This window comes from Bombina bombina, chromosome 2 (assembly GCF_027579735.1).
Source record: "Bombina bombina isolate aBomBom1 chromosome 2, aBomBom1.pri, whole genome shotgun sequence".
Taxonomy (NCBI): Eukaryota; Metazoa; Chordata; class Amphibia; order Anura; family Bombinatoridae; genus Bombina; species Bombina bombina.
The window spans coordinates 720,404,288-720,418,676 of NC_069500.1; the positions used below are offsets into that span (position 1 = coordinate 720,404,288).

The window sequence follows — 14,389 nt, forward strand, 5'->3', positions numbered from 1 at the left end:
TAGGGACCAATCACTTTCATCCAGTGCATTCAAAATCCCTCAGACACCGGCGCGCGTCACCTTTGAAAAAGCCGAGATAGTATCGGCGAAACATGTCAGGGAGGGGTATTGTTTAACAAACACCCCTATTAGCTGTTTTTAAATGTCATAGGAATTTGTGTATATATAAAACAACTAGTTCGTAATCCTGAATTTAGTTAATGTATTATAAGTTATTTTAACAGAGCAACAGTATACTGACCTTAGTGTCTAAAGTTATATCGGTAGCTTTGCTACACGCCAGGGGTGGCTGCTGGGGGCAGTTAATATTTGAACTCCCGTTGTAATAACTACATAGGTTTAACTGATAATCACATATGTCAAAATAAGGCATTTCTAAGATCCGTCTCATAAGTCTATATATAAGAAAAACAGTTATTCCAAACAGCTTGCTATAAGACGTATAACTCGTCTTTCCTGTATTAAGCATTTTAAGAAGTCGGTTTGTAACTTTGAATCTTGTTAAATCTATAGAACAATATTGACCTCAGTAGACTGGGGTATCTTGGCAACACCGCTCCCCTACATGCCAGGGGTGGCTGCCGGGGACAGCTAACATTAAGAATCTGTGGTGTAAACGTTACACAGGTTTAACTTATAATTATGAATGCCAAAATAAGGCATCATTAAAGGGACAGTCTACACCAAAAATGTTCTTATTTAAAAAGATAGATAATCCCTTTATTACCCATTCCCCGTTTTTGCATAACCAACACAGTTATATTAATATATTTTTTACCTCTGTGATTACCTTGTATCTAAGCCTTTGCAGACAGCCTCCTTATCTAAGTGCTTTTGACAGACATGCAGTGTAGTCAATCAGTGAAGACTCCTAAATAACTTCACGGGAGTGAGCACAATGTTATCTATATGACACATGTGAACTAGCACAGTCTAACTGTGAAAAACTTTCAAAATGCTCTGAGCTAGGAGGTGGTTTTCAACTGTTTAGAAATTGGGATTATCCTAAGTTATGAAGGTATAATCTAGATTTTATTAAAGACACAGAGACGATTATTTTGCATTCTCTCTCTTTACTACTTAAATGCAGTTATTCAAAGTATAGATGAAAATACAACAAACTGTCAAATTTAAAAAGTAGACAGTAAAAAACAAATAATATATCAGTGACCAATCAGAATAGAGAACTGATTAAACTAAAATGACATAACCAATCAAATTGCTAATAAGACCTATAAACTGTCCACAATACAGCAATACATCCTCTTTCTTTGAAACTGAAGAAGGAAACAAAAAATCCATTATGAAGGAATAACTCCAAACCAACAGGAAACCGAAAATCATGAAGAGTAGAAGTTTGAAGAGAAGAATCTTCCGTGATGAAATATCCAACTTGTCTAGAAGGTTAGAAACACAACTGGAAAACTGTTGAAGATATGAAAAACTTGATTGAAGATCTGACTTTTCCAGAAGATGTGCAGGAACAAAGCCACTTAGGAGAATATCCTTATTATTGGTTGATAACTGAAATAAATATATAAATCATGTTAATAATATAATACAAACCAATCAAGGGTGGGAATAAATATAACAAAATAAATTTGAGGAGGGAAAATAATCGTCTCTGTGTCTTTAATAAAATCTAGATTATACCTTCATAACTTAGGATAATCCCAATTTTATTACAAGACCAGAGACTCATATTTTGCTAGTTTAAAGCAACTAACAAAATAAATTAAGCGAGGCGTGTTCAATGGGTTTAAAATAAAATTGTTTAAAAATAGAATCAGAAGACCAGTCAGCTGCATCCAAAATTTGTTGAAGGGTAGCAGCTTTTAAAAATGCTTTGGAAGCGGCTGATCCTCTAACAGAGTGAGCGGAAAAAGAAATATCAATACCTGCTTCACTCATAACCCATTTAACCCACCTGGCTATAGAAGTAGAGGAGACAGGATAATGAGGAGACATGAAAGATAGCAAAAGTTGATTAGAGGATGAAGAACGGAAAGAAGAAGTTCTGCGTTCATACTCTTTAAGACATATTACTACACAAAGAAGAGGTTCAGAAGGTAAGTAAGGATAGAAAATTGAGGTTGAAAAAGATTTAGTTCTTTTAGAGATAAAGAAAGTAACACCTTCAGGAGTAAAACGTTTAGAATTAAAATCTAAAGCCCTGACGTCAGAGACTCTACGAAAAGAAATTAAACACAAAAGGGTAGCCAATTTAGCAGTAAGCTGTTTTAAAGATAAGAATTCATTAGAAGGCCAAGATTTAAAGAGGGAAAAAATAAGATCAACATCCCAAAAAGAAGAATATTTAGGAGTTGGGGGTCTTTTAAGTTTAATTGCTTTCATTAATTTACAAATTAAAGGATGTTGACCCACAGGGAAATTATTAATAAAAGAATGTTTGGCTGAAATTGCAGATCTAGAAACATTGATGGTTCTGTAAGCTAATCCTGATTCGAAAAGAGAAGTAAGGAAATTAATAATACAACTTATATCCACTGAAAAGGGATCCAAACTTCTTTCCATGCACCAGCCAGTCCATCTGGTCCATGCGGAAAAATAGCATTTTTTGGTCCCGGGGGCCAAAGAATCCCCGAGGAGTTCTTGAGCTTGTTGAGATAAACCTTTGAATGAAGAAGATTGCCCGAAATTGACCAAGCTATAAGACGAAGAGATCCTTGAATGATAAGATCGTGAGGATGACCTTCTGGATCTGACAACAGAAGAGGAAAAACGGGAAGAAGAAGAGGATGGTTGACAGACAATTCTAGAAGAGATGGGTACCAAGGTTGAGATGGCCAAAGAGGAGTGATGAGAAGAATTGAAAGAAGATCCCGACGGACTACTGAAATGACTCTCTGAATCATTGAGAAAGGAGGAAAGGCATAGGCTGTCTGATGAGGCCAAGGATGGAGAAATGCATCTATCGCCAATGCTTCCGGATCTGGACGCCAACTGAAATAAGGATGAATCTGATGATTCAGTCTCGAAGCAAACAGATCCATCGAAAAGGGACCTCTGAGAGATTGAAGCGAATGAAAAACTTGATAATGAAGTTTCCAATCGCTGGAATCTGTCAGATAACGGGAACCCCAATCCGCTGCGACATTGGATAATCCTGGAATATATTCCGCTTTGACAGAAATATTTCTGTCCAAGCAAAGATGAATGAATTCTTTCGTAATAATCGACAAATCTCTTGATTTTGTACCACCTAAACGATTCAAATAACGGACTGCAGAAATATTGTCCATTCTGAGTAAAATTGACACTGGCAAAGAATCTTTTACAAAACTTTTGACTGCAAAAGAGCCTGCCAAAAGTTCTAAGCAATTGATATGAAAAAGTTTTTCCCTTGAAGACCATTTTCCTCCTGTGATTGAAGGGCCACAACGAGCTCCCCAGCCCGAACGACTGGCATCGGATTCTATGATTAAATCCGGAGATTTCCCAAAAATGGCTCTCCCGTTCCAAGCTTCTATATGGGATAACCACCATGAAAGTTCTTCTTTGGCTTCTGAAGAAAGAGGAATCAAATGAGAATATGACAGACCTTTCTGAAGATGAAAAATGTTTAAACGTTGAAGTTCCCTGTAATGAAGAGGAGCAGGGAAAATAGCCTGAATAGAGGATGAAAGTAACCCAACTATTCTGGCTATAGTCCTGATGGGAACTAAAGACAAAGAAAGAGTTTTTGAAATCTCTTTTTTGATATTCACAATTTTCTCTCTGGGAAGACTTAAGGTAGATTTCAATGTATCTATTTGAAAACCCAAAAAGGTTAGAGATTTTGTTGGAGAAAGAACAGATTTCTCTTTGTTGACTAAGAAACCTAAATTTTTTAAAATATAAATAGTTAAATTGAGTTGTGAAGTCAAAGCAACTGAATTTTGATTCATAATCAAAATATCGTCTAGATAGATAATAAGACGAACACCGCGAAGACGAAGCCAAGTAATTATAGGTTTCATCAATTTGGTGAAAATCCAAGGGGCTGAAGATAATCCGAAAGGCATGCAAGTGAAACTCCAGATTTTTCCTTCCCACTTGAAGGTAAGAAATTTCCTGTGAACTAAAGTTACTGGAATCGTGAGATAGGCATCTTTTAGATCTAATCTGACTAAAAAATCGTTGTCTAGAAGACAATCTCTGAGAAGATGAATACCTTCCATTTTGAAATGTTGATAAACCACGAAGGCATTCAGAGTTCTTAAATTTATAACAGGGCGAAATTGACCATTTTTCTTTTTTACTAGAAAAAGATTGCTGTAGAAGCAATTTTGAGGATCTGAAGCTGGTTCTATTGCTTGTTTTTCTATGAGATTTAAAATTTCGTTTTGAACTAAAATTTTGTCTGTAACAGAAAATTTTATTGGAAATGGAAGAGATTTTTGAAGTGGGGGAGAAATAAAATCTATAAAAAGACCTGAAACCGTCTGAAGAACCCATTGATCTGAAGTTATTAATTTCCAATTTTGAGCAAAAAGAGACAATCTGCCTCCTACTAAGTTTTGGGAAGAATTCTGAGAAGGAGGGAAATAAAAATTTACCTTGAGATGGGCGAGATCTTTGCCTCGAGCGCTGGAGTCTAGGATTCCAAAATCTCCCTCTGGATGGGAAGAAATTTGAGGAGATTGGATTTTGATATGATCTTTGTGAATGAAATTGCTGGTTGATAAACTGAGACCTGTTTGGATAAGAGGCACGGCCGGGAAAGCGGCCTCTACCTTTCCCAGCCTGTTCAGAAAAACGTTCCTGATGAAAAATCTTTTTCATAGAAGTACGAACTTTATTCAAATTAGAGAAGGTATTAACATAACTGTTAAGTTCCTTTATAAATGTGTCTCCAAATAAAAGGCCATTAGTATCTGAATTTATTTCATTAATGGCGAAATCACACACCTTGGGGTCAATACGTCTAAGAATATTTCGTCTGCGTTCGGTATACATAGCAGAGTTGGCGTTACCCAGAAAACTGAGCATCCTCTGCAGCCATTCTCTGACTACGACCGGATCAAGCAATGAATTATCATATACCGCTTGTTCAGATAAGTCAAATAACTTTGCTAAAGGACCAATAGTATCAAGCATTTTGTCTTGACAAATTTTCCAAGCACGGTCCATGCCCTTCTTTAACTTAAAACCTGGAGACCCTATGAATTTTAAAATTTTTGGATCTACTTCAGGTGTAATACAAGCGTTGTTAGGAAGAATTGGTCTGGGGCATTCGGCCCTCATCTTATTCCTAGAATCTCTCTTTAAGGGTTGTCTTATCTGGTAATCAATGAATTCCGCAATATCAGATGAAGGGCACCACTCCGCAGATCTAGGGTGGTGCAGATCATCTGCATTAAACCTAGGATTTCCTAGGCAATCAAAAAATTCAACCTTTGAAGAATCCAAATGTTTAGATTTTTTAAAAACTTTTTTGAGTTTTTTAATCTTCGGAGAGGCCGAAGAATTATCTGAAGAATTAGAAATATAATTTTCAGATTTATTAGCATCCAAAGATGAGTCGGAATTAACTTCAGTATCAGAAATCTCAGATTCTTCATAATTGGCCAAAGCCTCTCCCATAAGTAACCTCTTGGGAGTAGAGGGAGTTACAGGGGTTTTTCTTCCTTTCCTGTCAGGAACAACAGAACCAGAGACAATCTGGCGAGATTTCTTTAATAATTTTTTACTAGTTTTAATGCCACTTGAAATGGGCCTTTTTCTTTTTAAAGTCTTTTTAGACGATTTATCAATTAAAAGAGAAATTTTTTGTAACATAGAATTCATTGATGTATCAATCATCTTTTGAACACTTTCTGAATTAAGAGGGTTCAAATCTGAAGATTGAGACATAATTAAAGAATATATAAATAATTAAATAAACTTAAAATAAATAAATTAATAAATTTATTAAAACAAGCTAATAAAAATCTTATCTAATAAATTTAACAATATAAAACAAAATATATTGACCCCAAAAAATGTGAACAAAAGTCAAAAAGTGAATTTGAAATAACTTAAACTTGACAAAAGTTATACTAATTTATGGCCAAAAGATGGAGACAGAGAACAAGGAACCAAACAGCAATAAATATGTCTTAATAAAACCGGAAAGCAACAATGTTGCTATCACCCGACTGAAACAGCTGTTAGTCGGACGGACTTGAAAAAACTAACTGCGTAGTAAGTGAGGACAGGCTGCGCATGCGCACTGAAGCCGATTCCACACTCAAAATGGACGTCGGAACAGTGCTGCATAACGCAGCAGGGGGAAAGAAGCCGATTACAAGCAAGGATGCTTCGTAATCGGTTGAAACAGGTAAAATTGAACACCGGAATGAGGAAATAATAATGGGAAATAATAGAAAATAAAATCAATAAGCAAACTCAAGGAAATAAAAAAGTTAAACTAAAAAGTACCTGCAAATAATAATAAAGGATTAAACAAAAAACCTAAAAACGATATGAGTAAAAACAGTAAAAACAATAAGAATAATTTTTATTATTAATAAACAATACAGCAATACTTATCTTTCTGAAGCAGTAAAAGAAAGAGGATGTATTGCTGTATTGTGGACAGTTTATAGGTCTTATTAGCAATTTGATTGGTTATGTCATTTTAGTTTAATCAGTTCTCTATTCTGATTGGTCACTGATATATTATTTGTTTTTTACTGTCTACTTTTTAAATTTGACAGTTTGTTGTATTTTCATCTATACTTTGAATAACTGCATTTAAGTAGTAAAGAGAGAGAATGCAAAATATGAGTCTCTGGTCTTGTAATAAAATCAGTTTGAGCCTAGCTAGGTTTAGCTTTTCAAAAATACCATCAAGGGAACAAAGCAAATTTGATGATAAAAGTAAATTGGAAAGTTGTTTAAAATTGCATTCCCTATCTTCCCTGTCTTATAAGGCAGTACAGAAGACCAACATTTATTTATAACCACTAGCTACAAGACGCATAATTTGCAATCCTAATACCAAATTGTTAAAGAGGGGAAGCAAAGACCATACATAGCAAGCTATCAAGCTATCACTAGTTTTGTAAGATAAATAAAACTTTACTGAGAGGTTCATACATTTTGTATGTCAAAATAAGGCATTACATAAACCTTTTTCATCAATCAGTATACGAGAGAAACACCTATCTTACCTAGAGGTTTGCAAGCACTACAAGCCTAAATAAGGCACAATCTAGAGTTTGTTTACAACCTAGAAGCAATAACAATATTTATTAAACAAGTCCTGCCACTAAACGCACAGGTGTGAATTGAGACACAAGAGCTGTAGTTAAATTTCGTCCAAGATTATTATCTCAAATCTAGCAGCCACTAATTTAACTTTAAGCATTATATATTATACAATAATAAAGCGTTATTCTGACTCGTTTTACACACCAGTGCGCAATATATCAGATGTATTTGCAATAAGCTTACAATCTTATGTTCCAATACACTAATAAATTATAACACAAAGTAATAAATATTACACAGGAGCCTCATTTCCTTTTTATTTAAAGCCAGATTGACGTGTAATTCAGGTTACTACCAGCATCATATTTCCCAACAAGACGTAATACAGACTTATTAGATATTGGATTATTCCAACTATGTTGTTATACAGTGTTTAATATACAATCAGTATATGAACCCCAGTTGATACATTTCAGTCTATCCCAAGTTCAGAACACTATATGGGGTGATAGATGTTAGGATACAGTTTACTTAATTTTGTGTGATAGTACATATTGCTATAATCCTACATCAGTCCGACTGCACTGACTGTAGATAAGACAATTATTGTCAAACAAAATCTTTATACCTACTTATTTAACCCCCTTGTTACCATTACTGTTGCACCAAGACAAAATACAAACAACACTCAATATTGGGGTGGACTTCTTTAAGGCACCCGCAATATTTGTACAATCAGGTTACTGAACCTATTACCAACCAATATTTGCGACTCAGTTCCTATGTGTTTTTAAAGTGCACACACACACATTGATTTTATACAACTATTTTTCAAATAAAAGTTATGTTTTAATTGAATTCATTGGAATACAAAGTTTCTGGTCCTGAATGTGAGTTTATTATTCATTACAATCAGGGACGGAAGTGCTTCCCAAGTGCACTCTTTCCAGTCTTGATCCCGTTGCTTGGGCTCTAGACTCAATCCAAAACTCTCTGATTTCTTATAGGGACTGCTACATGGCTTCTCGTTGTGTTCATCTAGTCAAGTTTTTCATATTATCTTTTATCAAGACCTCTCTCTGTTCTTGCTGGGCTACCACAGTTTCACACAAATCTCATGATTGCTATGACTCCAGTAATTCTCTCTCAGCATGTAATTCCAGACAGACTTGATTATGATGAGATGAAGGCTCTGTGGGGGCCATACTGTCACTTCCAGGACCCCTTGTTCTTCTTTAAGCTGAGCATAGTTCTTAATGACTTTGGTTGTATTGTTTGGGGTTGTTGTCATGCTGTAGAATACATGTGGGACCAATCAGATGCCTCATGATTGTATTGCATGATTCAAAAGTACTTCTCAGCATTGAGGAGACAAATAATTCTGATCAAATCCCCAACTCTGCAGAAATGCAGCCCCAAACTTGCAAGGAACCATGCTTCACTGTTGCCTACAGACACTCATTGTTGTACCCCTCTCCAGCCATTCTGGGAACAAACTGCCTTCTTATACAGCCAAATATTTCAAATTTTGAATAATCAGTCCAGAGAACCTGCTGCCACCTTTCTGCACCCTAGTTCATGTTTTTTCTAGCATAATTAAGTTGATTGGCCTTGTTTCCACATTGGGGCTATGGCTTTTTGGCTGCAAGTCTTCCATGAAGATTACTTCTGACCAGGCTACTGCGGACAGTAGATGGGTATACCAGTATCCCAGTGGTTCATTCTGGAAATCTTCAGATTGTGAAGAAAAGTAAGCATAATGTCTCTTTCAACTGCTGCACTATTTCCTTGGCGGACCACTGCGTATACAGTCCCCATTGTTGCCGGTTTCTTTGTGCTTCTTCAGAAGAGCGTGGACAGCATATCTGGAAACCCCTATCCGTCTTGAAATTTCTGCCTTTGAGGGACCTTGCTAACTACCTTGTGCCTTGTTACTGTGCTCAGTCTTGCCATGGTGTATGAATTTTGACATTAAACTGTCTTCAGCAACTCAGCCTTGTTAACATTTCTATTTTTGAAAACACAGAGAAAGAGAGAGAGTGAGAGAGAGACTGTTGAGAGAAGATCACAGGAGAAAAAATAATATATATGAACATACATCACTGGTTTGGCCAGTTCCTCCTTCAACCAACCCAGGATGTGTTTTTGAGGGCAGAGCACTGGCCATATACCCTTAGGGTCGAATTGCCATAAGATTGTAAGACCAACTATGTACATTTGCATCTCGGAGGTAAAGAAGTACCCATTGTTTGGCTGCTATGTAAAGGCATAACAATTCTTAAAATAAATACACCATCAAAACTTATGTGAATATATTCCAAAAATAGTAAACCAGCAAGACTATTTAAACATAGAGAAACATACATGTAAATATTTAACATTGGCACACATTTACAGATCCTGCTTGTAAAAATGTTTCAAAATCATTGCTATTGTATTTATTGGTTTTCAGGGTTTCTCTTGGTTCACTTGTTTATTTTTTGAGATATCATGTATTTTGGGTTGTTTTTTTTAGATATTTATCGGGCCATTTAACACAACTATAGGTAATGACCACTAGCAAACAGCTAGAAAGGATGAAATAAGCTGCAATGAATTTCAAACAGGATTTTACCTGAAGAATGAAAATAATTGTTTATGAATCTAGCCCAATGTTTTTAACATACGTTGTTGTAATTTACGACTAACAGCATTTCTTCTACATTGAAGTAATATAAGGTTCATTGAACATTTTTATACCTTGTTGTAATCAACAACTTTTTAAAATATGTTGTAATAATGTGAGTTTAATCAACAAATTTTATCACAACTTGAGATAATAGTGTATGCTTTTTTTTAATTAATAGCTACAACATAGCAACATAGAATTTGAAGGTAGAGAAGAACTAAAAGGCCCATCAAGTCTATCCATATTACCTGTGCAATGCAAACGTACTTATTTCTTAGAATAGCCTTAATTATGCGTAGAATTTGAAGGTAGATAAGAACTAAAAGGCCCATCAAGTCTATCCATATTACTTGTGCAATGCAAACGTACTTATTTCTTAGAATAGCCTTATGCGTGTCCCAGGCATTTTTTTGTTTAGCATAGCACCTCTAATGGACATTTATTCCATGAATTTACCGCCCATATTTCCTCACACTTCTCTTTAACCCACTACCCACTAACTTACGATTGTGACACCTTTTTTTTATGGAAAACACTTTCAGCTTCCACTTTAAGTCCCTTCATATATGTGAAGCTTTCTATCATGTTGTCCCTTCTCTCCTCTAAACTCTGAAAAAATAAGAAGTTGCATGCCCTAATAGCTATCAAGTGACATTAACAGTAATAATAATCATCTGGCAATAACTAATACTCCCATTTTGATATATTATTGATGTCAGGGCTCCTAGATCTTTGCACAAATAACAAAAACGTTATCAAAGTAAATGAGAGGACTGGGAGAATGTAAACAATAATTACATTTTGTAACTTTGTAGAATGATTTTTTGTATACTTATCTACTTATCTCAGACATCCAAACTCTCCCTGAAGTTCAGCAAATGGAATGCAATCTCCCTGAAACTCCAAGTACCATGATCCAATGTGGCCCAAACCCAGAAAAGTGTTTCTTTAAGGAATGCCTTTAGTTGCTGGGACGTTATAGAACCCTCAAAGCATGCATCAGTAACCAAAAAGCCCCCACTGATTTTAATAAAATAAAACACAAATACTACCTTATTTACTGCACTTAAACTTCGTATTCTAAAATATTTAAGCATTTAACAAGCGTACGATCACTGGAAAATAGGTTTATTGTGCAATAAAGCTACTTTTTTTTTTAATGTGACTTTAGTGGAAAGCTACTTTGATGATAAGTCTCTATCTTATTTAGGGTTTCAAGGTGTCTAATATATAACTGTGAGGGGGGTAGGTGGCGGCGGCGCAGTAGCGGGTGAAGCCACCTCCCTGAAATGAATTTTTGCAGGTTGGGATGTCTGTTATCTTATTATTTTTCACCATGCTCAGTGAATTTGATCAGGTCTAAATGAGTTGATGCAATGTAAAAATGGGTGAAATAATTTCTGTGCCAAAAATAAATCTGGGTATTATTTGTGTAACTTACAAAGGAAATTTTAAATGCAGTAAGTACAAAAGACTAAAATATGAGTTTCAAATTGTTTAGCAACAAAAAGGTTACAATTATTACTGTTTTACCTATATATATCATGTATGCAGTATCATTTCACTGAACACTGCTTCTCCATTCTTAGGTATGAGCTCTATAGATATAAAAATACAGACTGTTTACTTGATTAAAATAGAAGATCAAATATCTAAGTGAATGATCAAATTGAACGTGCCCTTTAATACCGAATTATGAAATGTTTAATTAGCAAAAAACAAAAACAACTATGTAATGTACTCTAATGATTTTTTTGGCCCCTTTGCTTGTAAATTAAATCTGGAAATAGTGGGTTTTCCAATTCTGAGAATTGGAAGTACGCACTACTCACTTTACAAACCCAATCCTGCTATATTTCTTTCCCTAACTGTCCTTTTTTGGAGAGATAGCATAATCCAAAACAATGCAAGTTCTGCTAACAAAATGATAGTGACAAGCCTTTTCTACCTCAGTAGAAAGTTTAAACTGTTTGTTTTTTTCTAAGGGAAGTGAATAAACAAATAGAGGTCAGTCCTGGCAAATTGGGTGCAAATACGGGGGTCTCTACTGAGAGTGCCTGGCCTTCTATGGGATCAGATATTAAATAAGCGAAGCAAACCTGGGCATGGAAACACGTCTGCTCTTTTTGTTTATTTTCTAGTGCCTGGTAAAAAAGCAAGTGGTGGAGAAAGCTTCCTTGTCCAACAGTGCTTGTAAAGTGTCCTTAGAAAGCAGAGCCATAAATTCCCAGCACGCTGGATTTAGTACATTCAGAATAGTTACAAAAATGTAATTAAATCATTTTGTCCGAAAAGGCTTTAAACCATTTGCTGCACACATTTATTTGACCATAACCAGCATTTAATTTCTATAAATAAAAAATGTAAAATGTATGACATAAGCAATAAAATACAAGGCATGCGTACAACTGTATGAGGTTTCAAATGTATCCTACAGATTGGTTGGCCCGTACCATCTTCCTTGCATTCTATTGGTCAACAAGGAACAGCTGACAGAGACACATTTCCGCTTGTGTTGACTTGACGTTGCCTAGTTGCCTACACCCTCTCTCTTCTTCCCGGTTCGCGTCACTTCCGGTCCATCTTCGTCCTTTCTGTAGAGTCAGGGGTTCGGGCAGAGGTGTTGATTAAAACAACGCACCCGACCAAACAATCTAATTTACTCTCTCTGAGTTTTTATATTTTCCCCTGTTGTTTTTGATTATGGCGGAATTTGATATGTTCGGTTCGGTCGGTAACGGAGTGACTGCAGAGGAGGACCCGGCCGCGGCATTCTTGGCTCAGCAGGAAAGTGAGATCGCTGGTATTGAGAATGACGAGGGCTTCAGCATCCTTGACAGTGGGGATGTGCCCACTGGGCTACAGTCCGGTGATTTGACAGGTGAGAAGAATGGAGCGGTGCTTTGTACAGTCGGTAATAGGATTTGTAACCTCTCATACTTGTGGTGACCCATCAGTAGCGACATCGTTATCCTTATCGTCCCTTGTGCCCTGTTTCTGTAAATAGACCTGGACTTATCTACTCCTTGAGTGGTGTTAAACTGTTGTCAGTGCAATCACGTATTTTACCCTATGTCATCTATAGCTTGATAATGAATGGCGTCAAATAATGGATTGGTTGTGTTTTTTGTATGTTCGTATATGTGTATGAATGCTCAATATGTATGTTGTAAAACTGAAAATATAATTAGTGGTTGCCAAATTTCTAGGGTAATTGAGAGCCATTTAAAGGGCCATTATAGTAACACATACCAAGCTCCGAATTCGCTAGAGCATGTAATTTTAACTCTAGTGACCTATTAATGGTATGTGTTTAAAGGACCATTATAGTTCGAAAAATTACATTCTCTTATCCTTTATAGCATTTAATTTTAATACTATCACCCCTGTAGAGGGGTTAAACACACAATTGAAGTGCCACTCAGAACTCGAGGAGCACTGCTGGTCCCGAGCGGAACTTGTTGCTAATCCAATAAGCACTGCTAGTTGCATTACTCAGATGTGCAACTAGTGCTGCTGTTTGGATAACCAGGATGTTTTGCTCAGACCAGCAGTGCTCTGCGGCACTTATACTGTGTGTTTAATCCCTTTGCAGGGGTTAAACACAGTACTGTAGGGTCGCTATTCTTGACAATACATTCAATAACTGATTAGCAATCCAATAGTACTATGTGCATGCGGACAGTAAACAGTCAATATTATGAATAAAATGTTCCAATAACAGTTGTAACTTGTAACACTGTCTGTAAAGTTGAGTCTGACAATGACCATCTTTAAAGTGAATGTAAATTTTTTAAGATATGAAATTATCATTCAATAGGTTAGCACTATAGTAAACAAACCGCCACTTTATTTTTTTAATACAATGTGTAATACATTTTATATTTATAATAGTACATTTCGTCCGTTGTATTTACTAGCTCCTCCCACTCGCAATTTCCTTGTCTTATTCTATCCTATGTATACAGCGGTCCCACCCGCTGTTTACGTAGTGGCAATGCGCGCTCCCGGCGATGGTAACCACTGCACATGCGTCAAACCCCGATGCAGATGTCTGGCAACATAGTATTCAATGAATGATTACATTCACTGAATACTATCGTTGTGTACAGAACTGCAGCATCACATAGTCACTACCTTATTTTGTACATGAATGACAAAGTCAGAGAAATGTGTAATTGCGCATGCGCGAAATGTGCACAAGCTTCAGAGAACGTTATAGGAAGAGCTGTCTAAAGCAAGCGAAATATGGATGCGTGACGACGGCAAAAGGGGTTTGGTTCCCACAGGGGTAATCAAATTATTGGTTCTCATGATCGTGCCTACCATGACAATCAATCATGGATTATAATGACAAATGCAAGGATATAAAGTAACAATAAACAGTAATTACTATCTTTAAAAAAAAAAAAAAAAAAGAATTAAAGTCATATTTTAATTTTATTGTTAATGCGAACTTTAGAGATATCAAGTCTTCACTGGCTGGAGCAACTTTACCTCGGTTCCTTTTGCGGGGAGAGCCAG

General features: G+C 36.0%; 1 protein-coding gene and 1 long non-coding RNA gene across 3 annotated transcripts in view; one reads left to right on the forward strand and one right to left on the reverse strand.

Moving 5' to 3' along the window:
• Positions 1 to 7,500: 7,500 nt before the first annotated feature.
• Positions 7,501 to 12,207, reverse strand: LOC128647967 (uncharacterized). The gene is made up of 2 exons (XR_008400470.1): positions 11,965 to 12,207; positions 7,501 to 9,205 (listed from the first exon to the last, which is right to left on the reverse strand). It is a non-coding gene; the product is annotated as an uncharacterized LOC128647967 (long non-coding RNA).
• A 202-nt stretch (positions 12,208 to 12,409) lies between these two features.
• LOC128649455 (clathrin light chain A) overlaps positions 12,410 to 14,389 on the forward strand; it is a 125,584-nt gene continuing 123,604 nt past the window's right edge. For both annotated transcript variants that reach the window (XM_053702732.1, XM_053702733.1), the window contains exon 1: positions 12,410 to 12,746. In XM_053702732.1, the coding sequence (XP_053558707.1) occupies positions 12,569 to 12,746 (178 nt within the window). In that variant the 5' untranslated portion in view covers positions 12,410 to 12,568. The remainder of the gene's footprint in view (positions 12,747 to 14,389) is intronic.